This window comes from Perissodus microlepis, chromosome 7, assembly GCF_051167445.1.
Source record: "Perissodus microlepis isolate ML-2025 ecotype Zambia chromosome 7, ASM5116744v1, whole genome shotgun sequence".
Classification (NCBI taxonomy): domain Eukaryota; kingdom Metazoa; phylum Chordata; class Actinopteri; order Cichliformes; family Cichlidae; genus Perissodus; species Perissodus microlepis.
Genome location: NC_140467.1, coordinates 47,366,455 through 47,393,682, shown reverse-complemented (window position 1 = coordinate 47,393,682; position 27,228 = coordinate 47,366,455). Strand labels below are relative to the sequence as shown.

General features: G+C 40.0%; 1 protein-coding gene across 1 annotated transcript in view; it reads right to left on the bottom strand.

Annotated features, from left to right (window-relative positions):
- itga1 (integrin, alpha 1) overlaps positions 1-26,230 on the bottom strand; it is a 65,144-nt gene extending 38,914 nt beyond the window's left edge. Inside the window, exon 1 of the mRNA XM_084935512.1 lies at positions 25,799-26,230. Coding sequence (XP_084791638.1) covers positions 25,799-25,838 — 40 coding nt within the window. The 5' untranslated portion in view covers positions 25,839-26,230. The remainder of the gene's footprint in view (positions 1-25,798) is intronic.
- Positions 26,231-27,228: the final 998 nt, after the last annotated feature.

Genomic DNA, 27,228 nt, shown 5'->3' with positions numbered 1-27,228 from the left:
ATACTTTGTGTATACCAATCTCATTTTGCTGTATTGGGTGTCTCCTGGCTCTACTCTCTTCAAATCAGAACCAGTGAAGTTATATAACTGTCTATTTTTGTCAGATGGGCTAACATCTGCCCTGGAAAACCAATAAGCAGTCTTGTCCCTCTGTGGATGGAAATGGCCACATGAGTGTCTGAGGTACTGGCATATATATATTTGTCCATCACTGCTGGAAGGTTCATTATGTAATCAGTCACACATGAGCGTTTATAGCACATCAGTTCATCCTGACTGAAATATCTCAACAACTCCTCAATGGACTCCCATGAAATTTTGTGCAGACACTCATGGTCCCCAGGGGAAATAAAATACTTGCTAAGGTCAAGCTGTGACTTTCCTTTAAGCACGAAACTGATCATTGTGGTTTAAGTGAAATGTGTCAGAATTAAGCAAGATGTAGGTTTGAGTTGTAAAAGTAAAGCCAATGCAGAAGTGCACTGACTCTTCTTTCCTTTTCATGGGATTATGGGTGACTCCGGTTGCAAACTGACTTCTGGATGTAGGTCTATAAGTCTATGGGAAAATGGCCCTTGGCTTCCTTGCTCTTTGACCTCAGTAAACACTTTCTTGATTACTTTATGACACCAGTTGCTATTTTCAAGTCATACTGAATAAAACATGAAGTTCATTTTGTAAGTTATGGTCATTATCCAGAAATGGGAATTATCGAGGGTTTAATGACTTGTCAGTCGCTAGCCAATAAGCAAGCAGTGTCACTGTCAAACTCAACTTTACCTCATTAGATATGGTTTCAAAAAACGTTGAAATGCCAGAAACAGTAAGCTTAACAAACTTTGCTTGAGCCTTTCTCCAACAGTAACTGACATATATATACAGTATATACAACTAGCAGAACATCTTTACAGCATAGATGGTAGGAAATACAGGCTTAGCTTCCTGGTACATGTAAAAGGGAAAGAAAAATAAAGCCACTACAGATGTGTCTTTAACCTGTATTCTTTTCTGAAGGCCACCATATGGTGACAGCAAAAAGCAAAACCGTCTTTTAAATAGTTTATAGGTTGGCTTAAAAAATGGTAACAAGATAATTTGTCCTTGGCATTTTTGTACAACTTACCAGTTTCAAGGCAGTAACATTTAAAGTGGCCACTTCAAGTGATGGATGCTTGCTTTTACATCTTGCTGAACATTCAACCCCTTTAAAAGAGCAGTCAGTTGGGCATTACTTTCTGGCAAGTACATTCATTTTAAGCCTATTTGTCAATGGCTAAATTTAGCATCCCATTAAGTATCACAAGAGAACAATGGAAGCACCTTGCTAATTAAGCTAGCTAGCCAACTAGCTACTTTTGGTCTTCCATCCAACCTTTCGTCCATTTTCTGTCATTTAACATGGTCCAGGCCTAATGTACAAACAAATATATGATGTGATAGTGGTTACAAACATCTTTTACTGTTTATAGATAGATAGTACTGAGCTTAAAGCAGCATGCTGTCCTTCCATAAACAAAACTGACAGTGCGTTTTAACTTTAAGACAATTTCCCTTTGTTTTGTGTTCATAATCATTCTGACTGTTGGGCTCTCCACACTACAAAAACAGCAGAGGCCCACAGCGTCTCTGAACACGTCCAAAAAAGCCAAAAAGTCTGCATGTCATTTATCAAAATGGAAACCATGCTGCCAGAAATGTCTAATCTAAGTTGGTTTGAATACTGCAAAAGTGATATTACAATGGGTCTGTTTTCAGTCAAGGACCACGTGGTCCTGATTGATCCCGGCAGTCTGTCAGCCACACAATAAAACCCCACTGCTCTCTCTGCCACAGTTATCAAAACCAAAGGAAAATCAAAAGACTTTGCTGCTGATACAGCGAGTGCAGAAAGCAGCACCCGCTGACCTGTGAGACATCACTCAACTTAGCACCTGTAGGCTTCAAAGCTTGGCTCAGCTATGGTTAAAAATCTGCATCCCATTGTCACCTGCTCATCTGTAACATATCTAACCATCTATAAAGAGCTTTAAAGCTTAATGCAAATCACCAGCTCTGGGAAACAAAATCATGAAGTGGGCCTGACATTCGACCTTAATTAGATGCGGTGAGAAATCAGTTAAGTTGATCCAAGACAGACAGTCAAAACAAATCTTCTAAAAAGAAAGCAAGCAAACATATGCAGAAACTAGAAAAAAGTTCATGTCGTGCTGAACTGAAGACTGAACTGGTGCATTTTTATCATTTATGGCGTTGACCCTTCAAAGGAATAATGTCAAAAGGGGCTTTGGGTGGGACTCAGACCTTTTCTAAAACCACATGCTGGTATTTAACAAGAGACAACACTGGCAAGAGAAAAGCTTCAAATAATTCTGGCATGTCTGTGGGCAGCCTAGAGCCATGAAGAAGTTATAAAACTGAAATATTTCCAGATTTCCTCCTTTGTTCTTTTATCTTTGTCCATTTTTCTTCTTTACTGCACATTTTTCCCCCATCCATTTTTTCTCTGAATTCATCTTCTTTGCCACTCCAGCAGTAACCACACTACCCTCTCTAATCGCTCTAGGAATGGTTATCACGAGCTGAACTTCTGACAGCTTTTAGCTCCGCTTACTTTGACAAAAATCTTCTCATTTGGCTGCCTGCTCAGTCTCTGCTTTAGTCTTGGCAAATGTGCGGCATGTGGGCTTGCAGTGGACATAAAGGTTATAGATGTAGGCGTGTTTGTGGCTTTACAAGCAGAAGAGAACACAAGTGGCCGCTTTTTTTTGAGGTTTAGTGATTGCATCTGTAGGCAGGGGCGGATTGGATAAATAACACAAGCTAAAAGAGACACACGAATCCGCTGCAGATATGTCAGCAGCTGTGGAAGGGTAAAGGGAAGAGGTAGCGTGAGCAGTGCGTAAACAGAGCAACAGCAACTCAGGTGCCCTCTGTGTTTATACAGGCTGGCCTTCAGGAAGCATACTGGACATGCTCAGTTACCTGAATTAAAAATATAGTTAAAAACACAAAATCCACACCACTGACAGATATATTAAGCAGGAGATAAAGTTCACAGCAAGTGATTCACTGGCTGCAGACAATTGGTCACTAGTGGACATTCCAGGTTCCGGTTCCAGTAAATTCAACCCTCTAATGCACTTACCATCCTACCATTATTCCCTGTCACAGGTGATCACTTGCTTACCCCTGATATATTTTCTAAAACACGTAAAAGAGAAATGAAGAACAGATACTACAGATGTGATGAAAGCCTACAATTTGTTACCAAGGTTTATGCCAAAAAAAGTAAAAATGTGACAACACCTTTGGAGATGTTTGCTTATTAAGCTTAACAAACAAGTGCACCAAGAATCATGCGTTTAGACAGAAGATGGCTGATCATGGACAAATTATAAGCAGACAACCAAACCATTTAGGAAGCTTATCCAGCGAGACATTGAGTTTGGAGGGGTTAGCACTCACTAGCTGGGATAGGCTCCAGACTCACCGTTACCCTGAACTGCATAAGCAAAAGAAGATGGCTCAAATTTATCTAATCTATGCAACTCTATGAGGTACCTTGAGCTGCATGTAGATTACACTGTGAGAAAGTTTCTGCCATTAACTTTGTATTAACAAACTGCCAAAATGTACATATCCTTAGGTATTGCTGTTATTGTTCACAGACTGGGTCAGGATCAGTTGAAGCAATGTTTAAAGGTGCAGTGTGTAAAATCTCACCACTAGATGTCAGTAGATTGAAGAATCTAGCTACGGTGGCCACTGTAGGACAAACAACTTTGGCTGTCATTCATTTTTAGTGAGTGTAGGCTGTCAGTCCACTCCTTCCCTCAACTGTCCATCACTACTATTTACTATGGAAGAGCTGTAAAACTTTGTGAAAGGAGATCAATACAGGTCAGTGAGTGAGAGAAGCTCAATTACAATGATACCGAGTGCCGCTGTTAGCTGCTGTTAGTCGACGTTAGTGAAACTTCCTTCAAATTGGATCTAACGTTGTTGGATAGCAATTTAATTCTCATACAATGTGAGAAGGTAACCAAAGGGTTTATCAGAGCATGATTTTTAGAACACTTGAGCCCAACATTGTGTTGCTGGCATAATGTTAGCTTTAGTTGCTGTTTAGTTGGCAACACTGCATGAAATTGGTTCTGAGAATAGTGGACTTTTAAGGTTAACAGTACCTTCACATAGTTATACTTCTTGTCAAATCCTCAAAATTGCAAATATTTAGCAAACTTTGCAAATATACCAGCCACTCACAAATAGCAGACATATTTGGCAGTCCTAATGTGCATAAATAAGGTGTTTCCTTTGACAGGCTAATATGCCAAAGGTAACACAAGATACACAGCTGGAATGTTAGAAATTTGTGAATTATGCTCCAGACGTTTGCGCTGTTACCTAAATTAAATCTGAGGACAAAGTGAAGTCTTTAGCTTTGTTAGTGTTAGGTTATAATAAAAGTACTGGGCAAACTTCATATCACTAAAAGCACAAAGACAACCCTAGTGGTGGAAGAAGTGGCAGTCCTGACATCAGTGAAGTCACAGAGATTCATCTTCTCTCTACAATATTATGACAATTCAACCAGTACTTGTTGAAATATACCAGTCTGGATCAAAGTGACAAACCATATGTCATTCCTTGAGTCACTCGTGGCTAAATCACCTCCCTCGACCCTGGCTGCTATTTAATCTGCTTCCTCTTCTCCCTCAATTCATTCATTCTGCTGTGTTTTGCCCCTCAAAAACATCATCCATTCCTCTACTGTTTCTTCAATCCATTTATCTCTGTCTGCCCCTCCCATTTCCCATCTAAGCATCTCTCTGTTTACACCCCTTAATACACTGACTGAACCTGTCGGCTCAACAGTGTCAGCTTCCACTTTGTGAGACTTCCAGATGTACTCCCAGGAGCTCGTTTTCTTTCACCGGTGCGGAAAACATCCAGGCTTACAAGCTGAGACCCACACATGACATCATCCCCCCTGACAGTTGTCAAAGCTTTCATCCCCTCCCCAAATTTCTCTCTCAGTAATGCAGGGGTGGTTGACACTCTCCTAACCATATCCCCTGCCCTCCGACCACATAAGCATACAATGTCTGCAAAATCTGCTGATCACAACAGTTTTCCCATAAAGGGAGCATCTGGACGGCGAGTGCTCCTTGGCTACATCAAACTAAAAATACACACACCCATAGGTCAAAGAACAACCTCTCCCCAGAATCAATAAGAGCCATGCAAAAACAATCGTGCATGTTATGAAGGAAACGGTGAGAGAAAATAATAACCCCCCCTGAGCTTGGGGGTAAACTGCATATCACCCACTGTTACAACATCACAGCAGATTTATTTGGCAAAGTCAGTAAAAACAAATGAAACTAAAAGGGAGCGTCACTTATGCTAGTAAAGCAGGAACCAATTACCTTAAAAGTGCTTTGAGTTTATGCACTGATTAATTCATAATAATAACTACACAGAGACTCATTTTAAATAGCATGCATGGTATTTTAAACAACGTACATATGTAATTATAATATTTCAGTGCTCTTTGTTTGTACTATAATTAGTGTGTTTTAAATAATTAATTGATCCTAAAGTTCCACTTACCCACAAACCAACACAATGACCTCCATTAGCCACTTATGATGTTTAATTTTTTATCAGTAGTGCAGGAATATCAAGTGCCCTTAGCTCTCTCCTTGCTATTTCAGTAGGCTGATGCAATTAATTTATAGGTGAAAAAAGTATGAATCTATTCAGTGGTAGTTTCAAGCTTGCTGTTTTATCAAGCTAGCTACATTTTCAGAAAACAAGTTCTCTTGGGGAATATGTTTTTATGTTTTTAGAGCAAGTGGCTGAAATTATTAGATCAAGGAGGCAGTTAGCTTAGCTTAGTTATGAGGGGCATTGACACACCAACCAGTTCACTCGCCACTTACTCATGTAGCTGAAGGATGAGTCGCTCGCAGACCTTCCAAGCTGTGGTTGGCAAATTAACCCAATGTCATATTTACCACCCTGTCATATGTGAGCTAACATCCTTCCCTCTCACTGGAAGTCCCTTCAATTGCTCATCTCAAAGTCGAGAATAGTTTAACCTTGGACCAAACCACTTTGCTTCACCAGCAGTAACTGTGCAACTAATTTCTTTAAGTTGATTAATTTCATGGAGATTGTTTGCAATTTTGGTGTTAATCGCTCCCCTACATAAAGCCCAACAGATTTAGGATTTTTAAGACCAATACAGATATTTGGCAATTTAAAAATCTGATATTCTGATACATTGGCTGATACTGTTTTCACTTTTTGACACACAACACAAACAGATTTCACTAACCTTTGTTTTGTATGGTTATTTACTTGTTCCTTTGACTCAGCTTGGATCAGCTATTGTGCAGTTCTTGTAGCTAAAATAGCTAACTTCATCAGGCTAGGAGCACTGAATCACAGACTGTTGTATTTTTGAAGGAGCATGAGACTGAACATGGTGACAGCTACCACACAGCTGTCAGGTGGCTCAGCCTGGGCAAAGTGTTACAAAGAGTAAAGGACCTGGGAACAGAAATTTGAGAATTTTGAGGAGAGCTCTCAGATGCAGAATGGAAGGCAGGTCTTGTATTTGCTGGGGATGTAACTGCACTAATGAATGAACTAGGGCTGGGCGATATGGCCTAAAATCAATATCACGATAAATTGAGCAGTTAACCTCGATAACGATAAATGGACGATAACCACCCCAAGTGCCAAAAAAACAAACGTTTTTTTTTTTTTTCATTTGATGGGGCTGTGGCAGGCAGCATAGTTCCTCCAGTTATTTTGATAATATTATTCCCCCTAGACCTATTCATTGCAATTATATTATTACCACTTTAAAGGACTGTAAAATGTCACTGAAAATAAATGAAGACAATAGTAGTAAGTACTTTTAGTGGTTAAGATTTATTAACTGAACAAAATAAAAAGTGTAGGATACAATATGTAACCATGCTCTCTAAAAAATGTGTATCCCTTGTAAACAAAATAGTTTAATAATAAATATGTTTCACATTGGCTATTCACAAAGTAAACAATGATTGTGCAAATGTAATGCCATCATGGACAAAGGCCTATCTCTGCTAAGGCCTTGAGGTACTATAACTTGTAAACAAATAATGTCACAAACACAAATGTCAATTGAACACAGAAAAAACTATAATAAATACTAAGCACTGCCATGTGACTAGTGAAAACTATAAACTCTTAAACAAAAACATTAAATAGTGCTGTTTGCAAAAAACTTCAATAGAACACTGATAGTTAAAATTAGGCAGGGCTTGAACAGGGCACTTCAAAAAGGGGCAGCAGCACCACTGTAGCAATAGGAGCCATGTCTTTTGCTATGTGGTAGCCTATAGCATTTGTGATTTCTTGCCATCTTTTTGAAGTTCGCTCATATAGTTGAGTACTAGCAAATGCTTCGGTTATTGACCGCTGCCTGGTGGAGGAAGACGTTTTTGCTGGTCCTCCTAATCTCTTCTCGCTTTGAGCTTTTTTTATGTCTTCGAATTGAATCACATGGTTGTGCTGCAGGTGGTGGAAGAGGTTGGTTGTGTTACCTTGACTTGACGCAACAGTCTTTTTGCAGAGTTTACATTTAACAATTTTTTGATCAATATCATCCTTGTTGAATCCAAAATGTTGCCAAACGATTGATGATGCATTTTTTTGGTTAACAAGCTCTTCCTCCTCCACCAGCTCTACCTCTGTCGCTGCTGCTTCAACATTTAAATCGTCCTCCATTTGTTCACCCGTGTCTCGTCTTGTTACAGGTAGTAGAGTCATGTGACTCCACCCCGTCAAGTCTGTAACGTAGCACAGCGTCTTAAAGGGACATGAACATCGCCAACCTGCACATGCCTTTTCTTTTTTTTTTTAAATACCGAATTTACCGACATGGGCAAAATGACGTCGATGAGAGTCATAAATTTCGGTAACGATAAATTTTTGATATATCGCTCAGCCCTAGAATGAACTAAACTGCGAGGCAAGGGCCTATTTGCTACATGATGAAGGCTTTTATGAGAAATTTGGAGCTTTTCAAGCCAACATTATTATTCACATGCCAACAGTTAACTTGATGGTCCTCTTTGGATCCATCTTCACATGAACAATGATGATGAAGATTACAAATCCAGATACAAATACTCTCAAAGACGATCACATCACATTTCTACTCTCCTTCGCATTTTCACCTCAGAGATTGAATCAGACACTAATGCACCTTTTCAAACCCGAGACACAGGAGATTTCTTTTTTATTATGCCTGCTGGACATTGCCATAGCCTAATTGTGACATCTACTCCAATTAGCAGCAGTTTATAAAGTGACAAAATTAATATTGTGCAGAATTGAGTTAAGGTTATTGGCACGACCCATTTGGGAAAATGAATTGCCCACCCTTGGCTTACAGGCTCAGAAAAAGGTTACAAGTCGCTTATTTGTGATGAACTAGCTATTACTTTGTTTGGGGGGAGCAAAAGGAAGTGGTGACGGAAAAGACCCAAGTAGGAAGTGACCATGGATGTCTGTGTCATTGTTCACAAAAGTCTCCCGCTGCTGGGTTCAGCAATATCAAAACTATTTTGTCAGCTGATCCACTATGTGCACTGGAAGATTTTCTTTTTATGAGCTACTGGAACATTTCCCTGAAAATGGCTACATTTTCCATTTTCAGAATTGGGATGAGCCAATGCACACCCTGCACTAGCCCCATATTTACATGAGAGCGGTGTAATTTTGTTGAAAAGCAAAGAGTGGTTTTAAATGTGAACCACTAACATACTGTTTGTGTGATTCTCAAGGCAGCACTAAAATTCAGAAACACGTCCTTTAAAAAGATACTGACACGTTGGTTTATTGTGGATAATAACAGAAGATAGACGTAATCGTTAGTTGAAGTTTGTTTTTGTATTACACAAAGGCTTACTGAATGAAGATTGAAAGAAAAAGTACACATTATAAAAATAAATATGGCATAAATATACAAATTAAACAGCACTGCAACTTTGTTATTGTGTTTTAAATTACTTGATTTTCATTATTGCTCAGGATAATTATTTTGAAATTAGGATTTACCCTTATTAGCACATCTAACTAGTGCCGCCATGATCTTAGCTGAGCATCCCAGTCCTATCAACACACTCTGTCTTTCTGAGACACACACACACACACACACACACACACACACACAGATGTGTTTATGGAGGGTCACACAACTCCCCTTGATCTTTTCTTTGTTCGTGGTCAGGGCTACTCAACAGCAAGGACAAATACCACCCAAGACATACACACAAACTATGAATACTAATACATGAGCCAGAAACTGGTGAAATGTAAAAAAATAAAATGTCACACATAAAAACATAAAGTCAAACAAAGATTACCCAAATTAATTCTGACCAGCCTTGCTAATATGTTTCATTTGTACTACTGAAAACTACAGATTTCTTACTGAAAGGCAAACTAGATTGAACGATGCATCAGAATTGCTCCAGTATTACCAGAAGTATCGTTTTCCCCAATAAATACATGACTATTCTGAGTAACAAGCAGGAAATCAGCATAGCTGTGGTTTGAAGGCTCACAAAAAAAATGAAACTTCAAAGACGATATCAGCAAAAAGAAATTTGTGATATGTTGGTTTTGATTTTAATCTTTTAGTTGCTGCTGCTGCTTGCAGAGAAATCCACAAAATACACCCCAAAACAGACAACGTGATGCTGACTCAAAAAACTTTGACACAGTTTTTAAAAGGTCCATGCTTGTCGAGTCGTGTTTTGAGTTAAAAGAGCTTTTAATTGAAAGTTATGTTGACTGACAGGATTACTATGAAATGCTGTTTTGCTGTGATGTTGATAACCTTAGTGGAGAGTGTTCACAGATAAGAGGGGGGTACCGGCAGATAAGATAAGGAAGGGAAGAGTAGGAGAATTGTGAGTTTTACTGTAATGTGATTATATTAATAGTGATCCAGAAGTGACAATATCAATCACTGCAAGTACATACAAAATGTACATATGTATATTTACACCTATATGTGTGTGTGTGTGTGTGTGTGCGCGCGCATATGATCATTGTTCATTTCTGTTTAACTTGATGTAACTACAAAAAACCCCCCAAAAGTCACAAAACGTCTCCCCATCAGTGATTTCTCACAAAAAGATAGAAAGTATACAAGAGGGAATTTTACTTTATTGCAAATTATATTAGCCTTCCATTTGATTATTTCATTACTTCTGGATGAATGTTGATATATATCCATTTCACACTATGATTGGTCAAACGTGTGTGGAACTTCTCTTTCTCAAGTGCTTTTTAAATTTGTTTCTTTTTTGTCAGATATTTAGTTATCTTTAGAATTGAATGGAACAGTCTGAATGTAAAACCTAAAGAAAATTAGTCATTACATTTACATTACAGTACTATGCAAAAGTCTTAAGTCTCCTGTCATTTATTTGTATTTTGCCAGGATATCAAACAGTATATAGATAATCTGAAGTTCTTCTTTTTTCTTAAGGATATGACTTTCAGATACAGTTTATCTGCTGTTGTTTTTTTGTTTGTTTTTTGTTTTCCACTTGCAGTTTCCTCAAATTTCTTGAATTGCACATCATGCTGTGTTTTTGGCTAATACCTCTTTGGGAATCACATTGTTGGTGCAAAAATACTACTTTATGTCTATCAGACTGTGTTTTCATTGGAATCTTTGTCAATTCAACCAAAGAAATGGGAACACATTATGTGTAGTTCTAGTAAAAAAGTTCCCAATTATACCATTTAAAATTGGTTCTTTGATAAGTTGTCTATTATGTGAAGACACAACACTAGTTCATCACTTAAGTTTCTTGAAGAATCATTCAAGCACTTCTTATGCTTGAATGATTCACAGGTCAGTGTTAAGTGGTTTAATAAATGTATCTGAAAATGCTCGGAAGAAAAATATAAAGAAATGGAGTGACTTAAGACTTTTTGCACATACATACTGTATCTGAGTGGAGCCTCACAAACTTTTGATATGGTACCAATCTGTTCTAAAGAAGAGATGTGATTAGTCAGATCCTATGAAACATTTGTGTGTGTGAAGAGCATCATGATAGCATCACTATTTGTTTTGGCCTCTTATTGCAGAGGTTAACATGAAACATTGCTCCAAGCAGACACCATCTCCATCTCTCCATATGTATGATGGATAGCTCTAACCTGCTGCTGGCAGAGACACAAGAGGGTGAAGGGCTGGACAGGCCTGGTGCACAGATGCAAACACGCACACATATAGAGACTGAGATCTGAGGCTATCAGCACTTAGCAGGTACTAAGAAACTCAGGGGACAACAAGTATGCGTGTGTGCGTGTGTGTGTGTGTGTGTGTGTGTGTGTGTGTGTGTGTGTGTGTGCACTCCTTATGTGTTTCTTCTGGCAAGAAGTTATGGGCCCCTGATTAGTTCACATGGGCAAAAACAAGGAAATGACTACAGGCAGACCTAAATCCTGTTTAACAAAAAAAAAAAAGGAGAGAAAACTATATCACAAACTACACCCAAAACAACATGAGTTTAACAAGCAACTGACAGGTTGGCGCCGTCAGGGAACTGTGTAAGAAAAGAATGCAGTGGGAAAAGCCTGTACATACGGTGACTGAAGGAAGTTTCTGTAACAGAGTCAAAGTGTAAGAGTGTCACATGTTGTGGCACAATACAGAGAAAAAAAGTCATGGAAAAGACTAAAGAAAAAGAAAGGGAAAAAAAACGCTAACAGCCAACATTTAGTGCTTTTGAGCTGAATCACTAACACATTTGTAGTGTTAGCAGTGTTGGGACTAACGCGTTATTAAGTAACGCGTTACAGTAACTACGTTATTATTGTGGTAACGAGCACGGTAACTAGTTATTATGCCAAAACCGGGAACGCGTTACTCGTTACTGGGATTTAGATAGGCTCGTTATTCGTTACTTCGTGTGGTGGCTATCGCGGAGCTTCCACAGATTCAATAACATTAGCAAGTGGTGGAAGCCAGCAGGTGGATGAAGGAAAAGGGAGGCAAGAGGAGAGACCCGAAGCGGCTGCCGGTCCGAGTATCAGGTGAACTGAACTTCAGGTAAGAAGTTATAACCTGCAGTCCATCTGGGTCAGATATGAACCAAGTTTAGGTGGAGTTTATTTTCGTTGTGCTGACTTTTTCGTACTGCGTACTAGCTAGCATGACAGAGTTTCTATACAGCTGGGTGGGTGCTATATTACTGACGTTGAACTTTATTTTGTTCATAAGGTTAATTATTAGAGTTGCCAACCGTCCCGTAAAAAACAGAATCGTCTCGTATTCAGAGAAAATATCATGCGTTTCGTATTGAGGTGAAAAGGAACACAGTTTGTCCCGGACTTCAGCTAGAATGGAAAAAGACACAAAGCTGGAGTTATTCTGTTTACGCTGCACAGCTGCCTCTTCTTCTCTCATCCTCTCACCCTCCCTCTCCTGTTTCTACTTCAATCATGAAACTGATCAATGATCAGCTGATCGGCTTTTCTCTCTTGTTTATTTATCGCCCACTTTGCGCCAGAAAGAGGAAACCAGCGGATGTCGCGGTAAACAACAGCAGCACTTTTAAGCTTGATCAGCTGTTGTTAGAATTTATTTAATATTAATTTCTAGTATCAGCTGATGTTTGCTGGAGCCAGGGCCTTAAAAGCTGCTGGTCATGATATCGGTTTGGTTATCTGGTGAGAGGGAAACATGAAGATGAAACCAGGAGATGTCCTTACTGAATCATCAGAGCTGTGATGGAGAAACAGGTTTACCTTTTAGTTAACATGAATGAGTTGAAGAGAAGTTATGAACTGTTTCTGAGAGACAAATAACACCAGGATCCTTTTTTTACTTAGCTGACAGCTGGTAACTGTGCAGGGGCAGGTCTAGCAAAGTGTTGCCAGGGGGCCATGTAGGGCATTAAAAGGGAAAGGGGGGCACAAGGAAATACTTTCTTATTCTCATTTAAAATGTCTCACTTTTAAAAAAATAATTATCTGAGTCTTGCAACAAACAATTGATAGATTGATACATATATACCATCAGAACAGTGTACATCACTGTCACAACAGTGTTTATTTTCATTCAAAGGCTTTATGATTTTTCCTATAATGGTGGGCCGGTCTCTAGTCAAAATGCCCGGGACGATTTTTTTGTCCCAGTCCAGCCCTGTAAGCAGCTCATCTTCAGTCTGGCGTTACCTACATCTTCCTATTCAGAAGGCAGAATTTCCGAGTTCTGAGTACAATCGAAAGCACCACGACTGCAGTTTTTGTGTTGGATGTAAAAAGCAGGCTAGGATAGAATCAGGTGTGGGATTTCTCTCGTGGAAATGTGCACATTATTTTTTCCTTTCTATTGGTAGGTGGCACAGTGCACTTGTGGCAAGTAAGCAAGCTAGAAGACTGGCAATCTTGCTGGGTATCCAGTTACGGAAGCAACACATTAACAAGAGAATTCTGAGTAAAACCAAAGTTACTTTCCCTAGTAACTAGTTACTCTGAAAGTAACGAGTAACTTGAAGTAACTGAGTTACTTTTGATAGAAGTAACTAGTAATGTAACTAAGTTACTAATTTAAAGTAACTTACCCAACACTGAGTGTTAGTGATTCAGCATTATCTTTTTGCCAAAAGATAATGCTGACAGAGGAAAATAAGCAGAGGGTACCACACCACCTATCTCACACTATCTCCTGATGCATGATCCTCCCACCTTAAATGAATGCTGTATGTGTCTTCACCTGCACAACATACAGCCAGGAGCCCCACTCCTGGAAGATGTTTGTGCAACCTAATGAGAACAAAAAGGAAATATGGCAAAAATAAAAGACTAAGTGATTAAATCACAGCCACTCTGACTTACTACCCCCTGCTTCTCACGGTGCAGTAAGGCAAAACTCACTTCATACGTGACTGAAATAACACACGAAGAAAAAAAGACAAGGTGTTAACGTTTTGCATTCGCTTCCACAAAACATTACGTTTACATTTAAGCCTCTAAAGAGTTCTTCTTTACTGTCGGTAAGTGCACGTTTCAAGAAAACCACGCATCATTGCACTTTCCAGGCAAACTCATACAGCGAATCGTCACCTTATTCTCTCAGGAAAAAGAAAGAAGAAGTGGAATTGATGGTGCAACTTGATTTAGCATTTTTTAGCAAAAGTTATCGAGTTTTTAACTGTAATGACTGCTTCTGGTGTAGGTAGGTGTCCACTGAAATCTGATAGCACTTAATATGAAGCTAAAGACAGTTAGCGTAACATAAAGACTGGGAAACAGGGGGAATTGTTTAGCCTTGGCTCCAACTTAAGCTTTCTAACTTGTCTGTTTGTTTTCACTCAAACTGAAGATAAGGTGCTGTCCTCCTTCAGCACATGTTCGGAGACGGGACCTCCCGTCTGACTCCGCATTGTCTCACCAACAGCTTTCCCCTCTGCCTCCCAATCCGCCCCGTTGCCTCTGCCCCTGTCCACTTTGCTCCTAATGCCTCACAACAACTGTGCAGTGCCAAAGGTCGCATGACTGAAAAATACCTCGGCGTACACAAGCTGTCTGCAGGTAGATAGGTATAAATTTCTGGGAATAATGAATGGCTCACAAAAATGTTGGAAAGAAGTTTTTTTGTTTGTTTGTTTTGGGTTTTTTTTAATGAATGTATTTTTATGTAATTACAACCCCAACCACTCAAAGGGGTTAAAAGCAAGCTCCTGGGAATGCTAAAATTGTAACAGCCTGAGGAAAAGTGTGGACAGATGATGAAGTGTGAAAAAAAAAAAACATGCAGAATGCTTCTAGCTGCTGATGCATGTGTGTGGCTTGACCTCCTGTGGGGGTTAAGACCTTGGTAAACTGACACGATTTGTGATGTAGCACCTTCACGGGTATCTCGTTCGTTTATGAAACCAAAAGACGTGACGTGTGTGTCTTTGGGGGATTTTTCAGCTCTTATCTCTGGGCTTTTAGGACACTCACAGGAAAATAAGCCTTTTAAAACACTTCACAGAGATCACCCCTACAATCTGTCAGTCATCTCACAGAAAACTGTAACTATTAAGCAAAAAAAATTAAACACAGACACAATATGTATCCAGCTTTCAGGAACGAGACAGGAAATATCAATTTGACTTCTGGAGATGACTTCATACGACAGAAAAGGTTTAGCACAAGCACTGCCATGGCGACACCAAGCTTTTTTTAATTTCCCCCCTCACTTCTCCGTCTGCAGCTCTGGCAGACACAGCACCTCAGACAGAAATGAGTCATTTTCTGTGGTAAAACCCAGCCCTGGTGAGCTTTACCACAAGTCACCATTAACACACACATAGCAGGGATTCAATTTTAGGGTGCTCAATCCCTTCTACACTGCACTTGAGTATATTTGGACCCCAAGGACAGTTAAAATAACACCTGCTGTTGTTAATATTAGGTGTGAAATCTATTGTAGCTATCCAATATGCCACTGACAAAGATACTGACAATAAAATACCTGCAAGTTAGATGAAAGCGTCGCAAATCAGCAAGAAAAAAGGAAAAACAATACAAAAGTGTGTCGAGTGTCACAGCGTGAAGTAATACTTAAGCTTTAAAAAGCTTTAGCAATCAAGTCGATGCGTTTACTCTGAAAAGTGTGTCTCGTGCTGTGCTTCTGGCATGGCCCACATCCGAATGAAATAGAGTTCATGCCCTACATACCACAATTATTATCTTTCATTGAATCATTAACAATAAACCAGAACATCAGGGACGGGGTAGCTCATCTGGCCCATGTTAAATCACAAATCACAGGTTATTGTAAAGTGTGAAGCACACAAAGAAAGTTTTGCTGTCGAAGGTTTGCTGTAGAAACAACTGAGATTACTATCGCGTAGTTACAGTATTATGACTATGTGATAGTAATGACCATGACCGTTAAAGGAATGAAAATATATGAATGCATCAGCATGTCACAACACGCTGCTACATGCTACATTTCCAGCCCAGTCTTCTTCCAGTCTCCAAGTAGTTCACTGGCATGGTGATGGTGATGGGAAAGTCCCAACCATGCTTTCCAGTGCATGATTATGATAAGTAAGATCATGATGATATCCATCTAATAGAAAACAAAACAACGCATATTTCGAGCTATCCCATCACTGGGTGTTTCATCGAGTTCTTTCATTATCATTTTGGATGAAGTTAATCAGCATCGAGAATCTAGTGTTAACATAACAGGGAGGTTCCTGCAGTGAAAAAGCATTAAAATCCTACTGCATAGTCCCTGTGCAGAACCACGTACCAGGGCTGTGTTTAGTATTAGCAGCTAGCTGGTAAAGACAGTGGAGCATATATGAGCCAAATATTCTTCATAAATGTTATTTCAGCTTATTTCTGTAATGAAAAAAATACTAAAAATATTTAGGTTTTGCACATTTTGGTAAAAATGGGACTACACTGGCATTCAGTGTCAGCAATGACTAGTCCAACTTCAAACATGTCCACCTTGCTATGAATGTCCTTTTCTGTGTGAAGCAGAGAGTGGGTGGCTTCAAGGTGGTCAGACAGTGTTTGTTAGGGGAAATGGACTGTTGCTAGTTTACTGTGAGTCATTGAAGGTAAAAATAGTTCTTTTTTTAAAATTTCTTCCACTTTAATTTTTCACATTTCATGTCTCCACCCACCGGCTCTGTGAATGCCTGTTATCCACGATGTGCCCACACCATGCATCTTTCTCCCTTCGAGCTGATATGGATCTTTGATTACCAACCAGTAACGCCATTACTGCTTTTAGAAGACACACCAGCTTTACCTGACTCTGTGCATCTTCACCTCCACCTCACATGGGTGCCATATGCTGCACAGACAGCAGTCAGTACCAGGAAAAACTGTTACACATCTGTCGCTTGTTCAGGCAACAGTATATGAGACTAAGACATGTGGGTGGGCTTTGTGGTTTTGCAGGCTGGGGGCAGCATCTTTGAACTTTTCTTTGACATCACAATGTTTCAAGAAATATTCTTCTTTGTCTTGTTTATCCAGTAACTGCAGCATCCTGCCAGCTTCGCTTTTTTTTGTGACATCAGTAAACTCTGCGCGCACTCCGGATGCATGAGTTTGTCATCATCTAAATGAACTTCATGTGACACTGTGGTAGAGTTACTGACAAGACGAAGGCTTCTCAATTAAATGATTACCTTTAATCATTTACAGTTTACTCTAAGTAATTGCAGTTAATCACTAAAAGTTAATCTTCCTAAGTTTTTAATGTGGACTTGGTGACAGAGCAATAGTTGCTTTGCACTGTCAGAAAATAGTGGATAATATCAAGGAGATGGCAATAAATTTTGGGTTTTTATTTTCCAGAGTCAATCCAAAAAATTCTTCTTAAAAGGTGAGAACCTGATGCATTTATTTGAACAATAACTTACGTGATCCATTACCAAAATGATCAATCAACAGTTTTTTGTTCCAGGACTAACGTCAGATTTTGCTTTCTTTTCCTACATTTTTAGCTTCTTATGCTCAAGCCTAACAAGGTAAACCCTCCAAGCAAAACACATGTCACCCATCACTGCAGCTGGCTTTCCTGCAAGAAGTGAGGCAAAAGAAAGAGAAGACTATCATACATCAGGAAAACAGATACCGTATGCATGACACTATTGATCCAAGCTTGCGTAGGTTCATCTGATCTTTGATGCAGTAGTTGGTGTTGACTATTTTTTCCCCACATCCACATATTTGTCTTGTTTTGCGCACAGATCATGCACCTTTATGAAACAGACGCAAAGCGAGGTACAAGAAAGATTTAATCCTCCTCTTCCTTTTTATTCTTTTTTTTCCATTCTCTGTATGATTACTTCCATTAAATTTACGAAGAACTAAGCAGCTTAACACTATGAATGCCTGAGTGGATCATCTGTATCAAAGGCTCTATATATGATTCATAGATCACTACTACAAAGACCTGCAAGACATATATATTATGTGGGAGATGAAGGAGACATGGGGGGAAGTGCTGCATATATGCCTTTTTGAGTTCAGATGTGGTTACCCTGTAGTCTAGTGATGCACCAATCTGTTATTAAGATAAGAGAGTACTACAGAATGCTATGCTATTAATATCAGTGACAGTGACACCATCTATTAAATTCAGTTCTTTGTTGTTCTTTGTTTACAATACCACACATCAACAGCTGTGCAGCACCAGCTTTTAGCTGGAGAGCTAACATGGCGTGGAGGAGGCCAACAGAAATAATTCAGCAGGTTGGACACAGTTCACATTCGCTACCCCGACTGTTTACTGTCGCCTTCTTTCCGTCGCTCATGCTTTGTTCAGTTGATAGTACTTTCATTGCACTCACAGTAGCAAAACTTCTTGGAAACTCAAGTTATTCTTTCACCCGTTTCTTGTCAGCACCACTCCACACTAGACGTTTGCATGCATGCACACATTTACTTCACCCTGCTGTCATTTTGCGAGTGAGACTCAAAACGGGACAAAGTGAAAATGTATTGACGATAAATGACATCAGCGGTGCGGCAACTATGCTCACACTGAGTTTTTTTACAACAAATACCAATTTAGCAAATATATACTCTTCGATGTATTGATGTAATATATTTGATCTTTATTTTATTTAAATGGGTTACTGCAAACATGCAAAAATCTGAATGTGCCAGACTCATTTTGACTGTAGTGTAGGGCATGGAAATAGCTCCTGTCACTGCAGTCCCTGACAAACTGATACAAAAAGCCTGAACACATACATAATATATAAATCACTCTATATATATTATAAATCAGTCTTGCATAACACTTTCAAATCACATGAAAAAAGACAAAGGTCCATGAAGAGTATTCCAAAAACAAAGGCAATTAATAAATCATTGTTTGAGACTTTACTTCAGATTACGATGGCGTCCTTGATTATCAAATATCTACTGTTTTATGCATTTGGAGAATTAATGGCAATAGCAGTTTAGTTCATATAGGATTATAAGGACACTCAACGTGCTTAACACAGAGTAGGTTTCACGATGTCTTAAGCAGAGCAACAAACATAAAATAAGACTTTAAACACACACACAGAGCTATTGAGTGGAATCTGAAATGTGGTATATTCCTTAGGTCTGTGTGTAGATGCTTCTTGATAAGAAAGTAATAAATGCCCAAAACGTTACTTCAGAATCTTCTCTGGAAAAAGTTCTGGTGGATGCAGATCTGTTGTAATTTTATTTGATTACAACAAAGAGGAAGACAGTTTATTCATAAGTAAATTGACACGGACATCATGTCAGTGCTCTGTGTGCCTCAGTGATGAAATGGTTAACAGATTTAACAGATCTCTGTGTCCTTGGTTTGAGACCAAGAAGAGACGTAAGTCCAGCCTCAGGGGGTCATAAGTTAGTGTACTCTCAATGCTGGTCCCAGGACAAACAGGAGGATTGTGTCAGCGAGGGCAAAAACTGTGCTAAGAAGAACATTCACCATGGCAACCAGTTGAGAAATAAGGGAGCAACCAAAAGTACCACATCACATCAGCATTGCGTGTAATGGAATCAGAATCGGATAAGAAGTTGGATCGGTGTGTTTTTCTCTACTCATATGATGGATCTTCCATGCTTCCAAGCATTTCTTGCATGCTACGTTTGGCATTACAGCCACCAAATTTCCAGCAAGAGTATTAACTGAAAGCTGTGCAAATGAAAGAGAACTTGTTTAGAACGAGCAGTTCACCCAAGTTTAAGTAGTGGTTGTCACAGCAACAATTACATGTGTTTTTTCTAAATGTTTGCAGTAAACAGCTGAAATACTACAGCAGAGTTTGCAACAGTACTCTGAGCTAAACGCTACCTTAACTAACAATTTCCTCTTGTCTAAATATAGCCATGTTGTGCCGTATGCATCATTCTCATTTGAGTTTTCAGCATGCAAATCAGCATTCACACTGTGAATCTGACCTTTGCTGAAGCATGAGATACGCCACATACATTTTCTGTTGGCAAACCACGCGTTTTCACTTCCTCTGTGGTGGCTGCTGCAGTGGCATGTGGGGTCACTGGCACCAGTATCACTGTGTGAAGGTTTGCAAAAAAATGTTAGCATCTTATGAGAAAACTAATTTCAATGCAAATTGCACAAAAACATTTCAGCTGTTGCACACACTGTTGCACCAGCTCAGAAGGCAACTGATTCATATTCAGGCTAGTTGCATGAGATTTGTGTATTGTAGTTCTGAAGATGGGCCCCTTTGTTCAACGACCAAGGCAAGAAACGCGAGACAAGAAAAAGGAGCATTACAAGAAACGGCTGTGATCAAAGAGGCTCATTTGAGCTATACATGACATGTGTTAAAACACTTATTCAGTGGCTGCTACTTAGACATAATTCGACTTAACTGCAGGTATAAATACACACAACACTGTCACTTTGGAGACACACAGCTGAATCCTGTGAAGCTGCAGGTAACTAACAATATCAAACCACTGGGAAGAATAAACATAACTTCAGCTTCAGCTAGAGTTTCACCATATCTGTATTTTTCTGTTAGACGTCTTTAATAACAACTAACAGAAAAAAAAATCTATCAAATTCAAGCTATCGTTCCAATACAGAAAAAGCCGCTTTGTGTCATAAAAACTGGCTCTGAGGCGTCCCCTTATTTGGCATGAGATTTGTTTTCACAGAACAGAAAACAAAGGCCTGTATATGGTGGTTTCATCACAAAGGTCAAAATTATCAAGAAATCGTTAAACGAGAAAGAAAACTATTCTTGAACTAAGACTGGCTTACAGCCTCCACTTCGCCTCCTTACGAAACTGCAAGCGTTGACGAAGGCTGTGAAATCCAGCTGAAAGCACTGGAAAATATCCAGAAAGCGAACACTGATTTGAGGCTATTTTATCCCACGATTACAAGTGCTTTGTGTCATTGGTATAAACTAGAAAATATGAACAGAGCCATCCATCCTCTTCCACTTATCCTTACTTATCAGAGTGAAGTGGCTGGAGTCTATCCCAGTTACCAGAGGGCGAGAGGACAGATCACCAGTCTGTCTCAGGACTAACAACGTATCTTAGCCAATGCAGAAAAAATGCATTCAATTTAACTTCTGTTTATTCACTGTTTTATTTTATAGTCAACAAATTTGGGTTATACTGAATAAATATAAGTAGTAAGTATTTTTTGTCAATTATGGTCATGCAGTGTAAAGGATTATCTGTGGTACAAAACCACATGCTCATTGGCTAACAAGTTCTCGGTGGGGGGGGGGGGGGGGGGGGCAAGATGCTGATGGCAGAATCTCTGAACTTGAGGCTTCAATGCAGGACTTGATGTCACAGTAGCTACGTCCATTTTTTTACTGCCTGTCAGTATAGCTCACCTTTCAGAGGCAGTCTAATCTTGCCTATATGTTATGCAGTGTTAGGTGTAACACATTACAATGTAACAACATTGCAAAGAAACAAAAATACTGTAATCACATTTCATTTTTCAGTAATACAGTAATCTAATGCATGACTGTGCTGAATGGAGTAATCACATCACAGATACAATTGTGCCGTTACTTGCGTTGCAAAGTTTCTTCGGTTATTTGCAGGACAGTTAGACAAAAAAAAAAAAAAAAGTGAACTGATCTTACAATCAGCTGCTTTCAGTTTGTGTGCAGGAGGAGGAGGAAATGGTTGAGCGGTGTAAAGTGGAGATATGGATATTGCGTTCACTTTTCTGACACAAAAGGACAAGAGCAAGATGATAAAGCACAAACTGTGTCCAGGACAGAAACAACTACATTATATTGATAGCATGACTTTAGCTCTTTGCAAGCAACTTCACAGACAGCATGCTAGCACAAAGCTAGCCAAGAACCCAGAGCTGAGTGTATGCTGACCCCAGCCCAGCAGCCAGAGCGTGCACTTCAACAAAGGCAGTAATGAGCAGTCAGCCATGCAGAAATTACTGAATGAAAGATCATATGTATGTCCTCATCGGGATAAAGTTATGTGTCGTGGGATTGTAGCCTAAGGTTTATATTCTTAACTTTTAACTCTGAGAAAGTACATATCAGGTAATCTAATATAGTGATAAGAACGAGTAGTGTACTAGTGCACTTACTTTCTCCAGCAAGTAGTTAAATAAAGTACATTATAAATTACTTTCAAGAAAATTAATGAGTAATGTATATTAAATAACTTGAATAATGACCACACCACTGATTTTTTTGGTCACCAAATACCATCAAGACAGCCCTTTAGTCTGAGCCCTTTAGTCTGAGAATACAGTGCTCAGAGAGTAGCGGAAGAGCAGAATAGCAGGCACACTGTTACAAGGTCAGAGGTGGAAACCATGAGGTAGGTGTTAGTTTGCTGTCGTCTTTGTGTGAAATCCTCCACTTGTGGGCTATAGCAGTGTAACCACAACCTATCAGAAAAACATGTGAGTAAACAGACCATTTCTCAAAGACTTCTCTTTTGGCATATTTCTGTAACTACAAATGAAGCTGCTGTTTTCATGCAAGAAAGCACATTTGTGATATAACTTCATCTTCTTCTGCTGCACTGATTAAACTTTCCCTTTTTTGCATCAAAGGTGGATTCGATAGATTTTGATTCTATAAATTTCTATAAATCTATAAATTCTAGTCTATATATTGTCAAAATGCAACCATTAAGTTAAAAAAAGACCTTTACTTTGGCACTCCTGGCATCCATGAATTTCTGGGAAAAAAACCCCAAATGAAGTAAAACCTATATATGCATAGGATGCTGCCAGAGGTTTTAGATTGGCCCTTTAAGGAAGGCATTAGGGGCGCAGGTGTAGGGAATTACAGCCAGAAGGAAGCCACACAGTTTTTCAGCCAGGTGGGGTTGTTGATTCTGATGGTCATGTCATGTGTTTTTTAGCCTATATTTGCACTGAAGATATGGTTAATAAATAAAGCACAGGCCATGGCGGACCACAGTTTCTTCATCACAACGAATTGGAAACAACTTCAAATTCCCTCAAGTGGCGTTTTGGTGGTTGGATTGCCACGAAAATGATGACAGCAAATTCTCAAGACTATATAGTCTCTGCTTTCTCACTGGAAGAGGACATTTTTATCATGGCAGCCTGGTTGTGACTTTGCCACAATAAAATCACCAGACGTGAAAAGTGAAAACTGTCATTTTCTGCTGCACGCACAACATGTTCAGCAGAGGCATTCCCACAGTCTATAGATATATTCATGTGTGTGAAAAACACAAATAAGGATGCTCAAACTGAGTCTAAGAAGAGACAAGCAGACGATAAGCTAACATAATCACTCACCACTCCAGGAAATCTGTCTGCCCATGCCAGCAGACAGTTTATGTCAGATTAGTGCTGATTGCTGCAGACTCCAGGGAGCACGCTAATTCAGATTCAAATATTACAGTCAGTATAGGAGGAGGAGAAGGGGGAGGAGAAGGAGGAGACATATTGCTAATGACCGAGATGGCCGGTTTCACCGCTATGACTCGCCAAGTTAATAAATTCACTGCAGAGTTGCAATGTCTTAAGACTTTACAGTATATCCTCTGACATTCCAGCCATCAATGAATTAACTGCCCTCTCTGCTCTACTGCGGCATTCCATGTGCTCAGGAAAAGACAAATTTCATTGAAAGAGTTGTGAAGCACGTAAACCCGTTTGTGTTTGACTCGTCCTTCAGCTCCTCCTTCCATATCTGCAGCACACATACTGTAAAAAGACACTGAAATGTGATCAACTCGTACAGAAAACACCTTGTAATCTCTGCGGGGCAGCGAAACAGAGGTCTCGAAACAGCGTTCATCTAATTTACTACTTTGTAATCAAATAACAGGCCATAAAAGGCAACTTTGTTTAGCAACCATATGAACTCCAAAATACCCTCTGGCTATTTCTCGCAGCTCACAAGCATCCTATCATGTGTGAGTGCCGTGATGCTGCCGCAGTCCCTGCATTAAAGGAGCAGTTCAAAGAAGAAAACAAAGAGCTTTGGCTTGAGTCACAAGGTCAACAGACAAAAAAAGAGAGGAACGAGAGAAAGCCTCAAGCAGAGGTCAAATGTTTAGATCGTGAATATTATTGCAAAACCAAAAGCTATTTCTATGGTAACTGATCATTAAAGTCATTGATTCAGATGAAACCATAAACACGATGTGGTTCCAGTGTGAGAATTTATTACCTTTTTGGCTACAGTAAGAAGGTCAGACAAACAATGTGTGTTATGTGTTAATGTCACCTTGAAGATTGTGGCATTGCCTACACTGTACTTTGTGTGAATGCCAGCCCATTTCTATTTTTTAATGTGTTAAAGACTAAATTATTAAGTACAAAGAATTAAAATGAACAACGTAAATGATAATTAGTCACAGCCCAGTAGGTGACTGTGTTCCTGCTGTTTGTGTCACTCCAGTCGACTCATACTGATGGAAGCCAGATGCCCCTCTTCTCTAAAATACCAAACTCAAACCACCTGCAGCTCCAACGCTGTTAGGAATTTACATAGATTAAATGCTGCCAGTACAACAAGCACTTGTGGGCCTCTGAAGCAGGCAGTGGTAGCTATCATAACCCAACACTATGGACTCAAACCAGCTTTTACCCCTGTGTGAACCGCCTCCTGCCGCTCACACTACAGTGCTGGGCCAGCAGGGCTGAGCGTGATGGAACAAGATCAGTTAAGTAACAGCGTCCAGCCTCATTCACAATAACCCTGAATTTGCACACATAGAAGGAAAAGCACTGCTCGACAAACTGCAGGAATACGATTAAAGACACTAAAGAGAGACAGAGAGGGCTAGATTAAAAAGAAAATGATGATGGGATGGTTATGGGATGGGCTTGGCCATATGAGCTTCAACTGAACTGACCCCTTGACACTCACACAGCCACACACATTTCTCTCCAGCTCTAACTCAATTCTCTAATGACCATCACAAGCCGGAATCACATGTAAGCGTAGAAATCTGAGAATTAATCAGACATGCACTGTTGACTTTGTCTCTATCCCACTTTCTCCCACTTATCCTCCCCTCCTCCAAACTCTGATACATCACCGGTACTTTCCGTCATATTCAAAGTTGTTGGACGTGACCTAGAAGTTTATTCACTTCTGCTGCTCTGGAGGTGAACTTGAGAGAGAGCGTAGCATCACCAGAGGAACTACCCAAAGCGAGCCCACAACCTCTTAGCCCCGTCACTAAGCCAGCAGCAATTTCCCTTAACCAAGAACTTCAGATCTAATCACTGCCTACGAGGGTTTGTTCTAAAACAGGGTGAGACATAATTTCGCAAGATCTGCACCAGAAACACATGGCACTGCAGAAACACAGCCTACTTCTGACAGCGTAAACTCTGGCATGGCCAGCATCTAATTAGAGCAGTAATTTGACTGACCGTTCAACGTCTCTGTTATATAAGCTCATGGGTGGCGTGCCTCTGAGACCTGGCTGTCTATGAAGCACCCTTGCTCCTTCAGAATAAATCTCACCTGGGCACATACAGAAAGTTCGTATTAGGACAGGACACCGACTTTTTAATGGGCGTGTTGGCAAGGTGAGTGACACTTCTAATGGATGCGTTTAGTCACTCGGTCGTCAATTATGCATGCTGCGAGGATCCAAGCGTGTGCCGCCTGGCGTGCGCGCAAGGATGCGCCGAGGGAGCTTCGGTACTGTAGAAGAAGTGCTTGTTATTTGATCCAATAATCATTACACGCGTCTTTTTTCTGCGGTCATTACTTACCAATAATTGCTTCTGTTGTCAAAATAAAACGTTGCCACATCCTGAGTGCCGTTAGTGTGAAGCTGTGTCCTTGTAGCTTCACTCAGTCTCAGTCCACGGACTTTTAAACAGAAGATTTATCAGAATTCTTTATAAATTGCTAACAGCAGACTTGTAAGAGTCCTCGAAGCATTTCCTGTGCATCAGAAGCTTCAAAGTCTGAAAGTCCTGAATCAAACTAGACTTCTGAGTTGGGCGGGACAAACAGGGAGGAGAAGGAAAAGTGGGCAGTGTAGCGGAGTGAGGGTTCCTGAGCTCTGAGGGTCGCTCGGCCGTTAATGTGAGCAGCGACACCATAAAAAGCAGGGATGGGATGAAGGCATCTGTAAAAAATCCGCACATCAGTCGCAAGTCTGTCAGTGTGGCGTGCACAGAGCCTCCACGGCAAACGGGTGCGCTCCCCCACAGACGCGCACAGCAAGCAGCGCAACTGTGTGTGTTTCACTCCCTCTCTGCCCCTCCCTCCCGCTGTAAGACATGCTGTATAGCTGTTACTTACACACAACCATGGAGGAGAATAATGGACAGGTAGAGCAGAGAAGGATGAGGGATAGACATGCCAGGCAGGCAGCAGGTCAGTCACAAACAGAGCTAAAACAAAGCCATCCTGCATTTAGCCTAAGAGCTTTTAGATGAATATGTGTGAAGTCTTTCAGTGCTTGGTGCTTGAAAATTTTAAGGTTTAAGCTCCTTCTCTGCTTCAATGTGCTTTTAAAAAGTGTAGACTACCTGTTTTGTGATTCTTTCTCTTAGTACAGCTGTTGTAGAACCTCCACCATCCCGTACTCTCGGTTTCAGTGTAATTCATGTTCCAAAAAACAAGCAAAACATACGAATTTCCTATTCAACAGGACACATCAAAATTAAAACCTTAAATAACGCACATGAGTAGCTTAAGTTACTGGGACTAAAGTAAAAGCCTGAATTATTGCTTCAGTCCCTGAACGTGGGCGTGGGAGTTTAATCATGCACAGGACTTTATAACCTATGTCAAGCCCATGGGAAAATCTTAGCAGTACAAGCGGCACAGTGGTGTCTGGAGACTACAACTCAGCAGTAAGACTAAAATAGGCTCAGTTTAACATACAGGGTTCGGTCCGTGTGGCAGCTCGTCCTTCTGTTTTCAACAGCAAAGTCACATTAAAATGTGAAAAAATTGAAAAAGATTTACAAAAATGAAGCTGTGCCAGTCTGTCTGTGGAGGAAGGAAAGTTTTACAGGTTTCACTAAATCAGGGGTTGTCAAACTGTGGGTGGGGACCCACTGGTCATCAAGCTAGTCTAGATGGAAACGAAGTTGAATGAATATGATTTATGAAGAGGAAATAAACAAGAGTTCACTGATGCCATGGTGCGGTATCCTGTTTACGCCGCTCTAAATATTTTAAACAA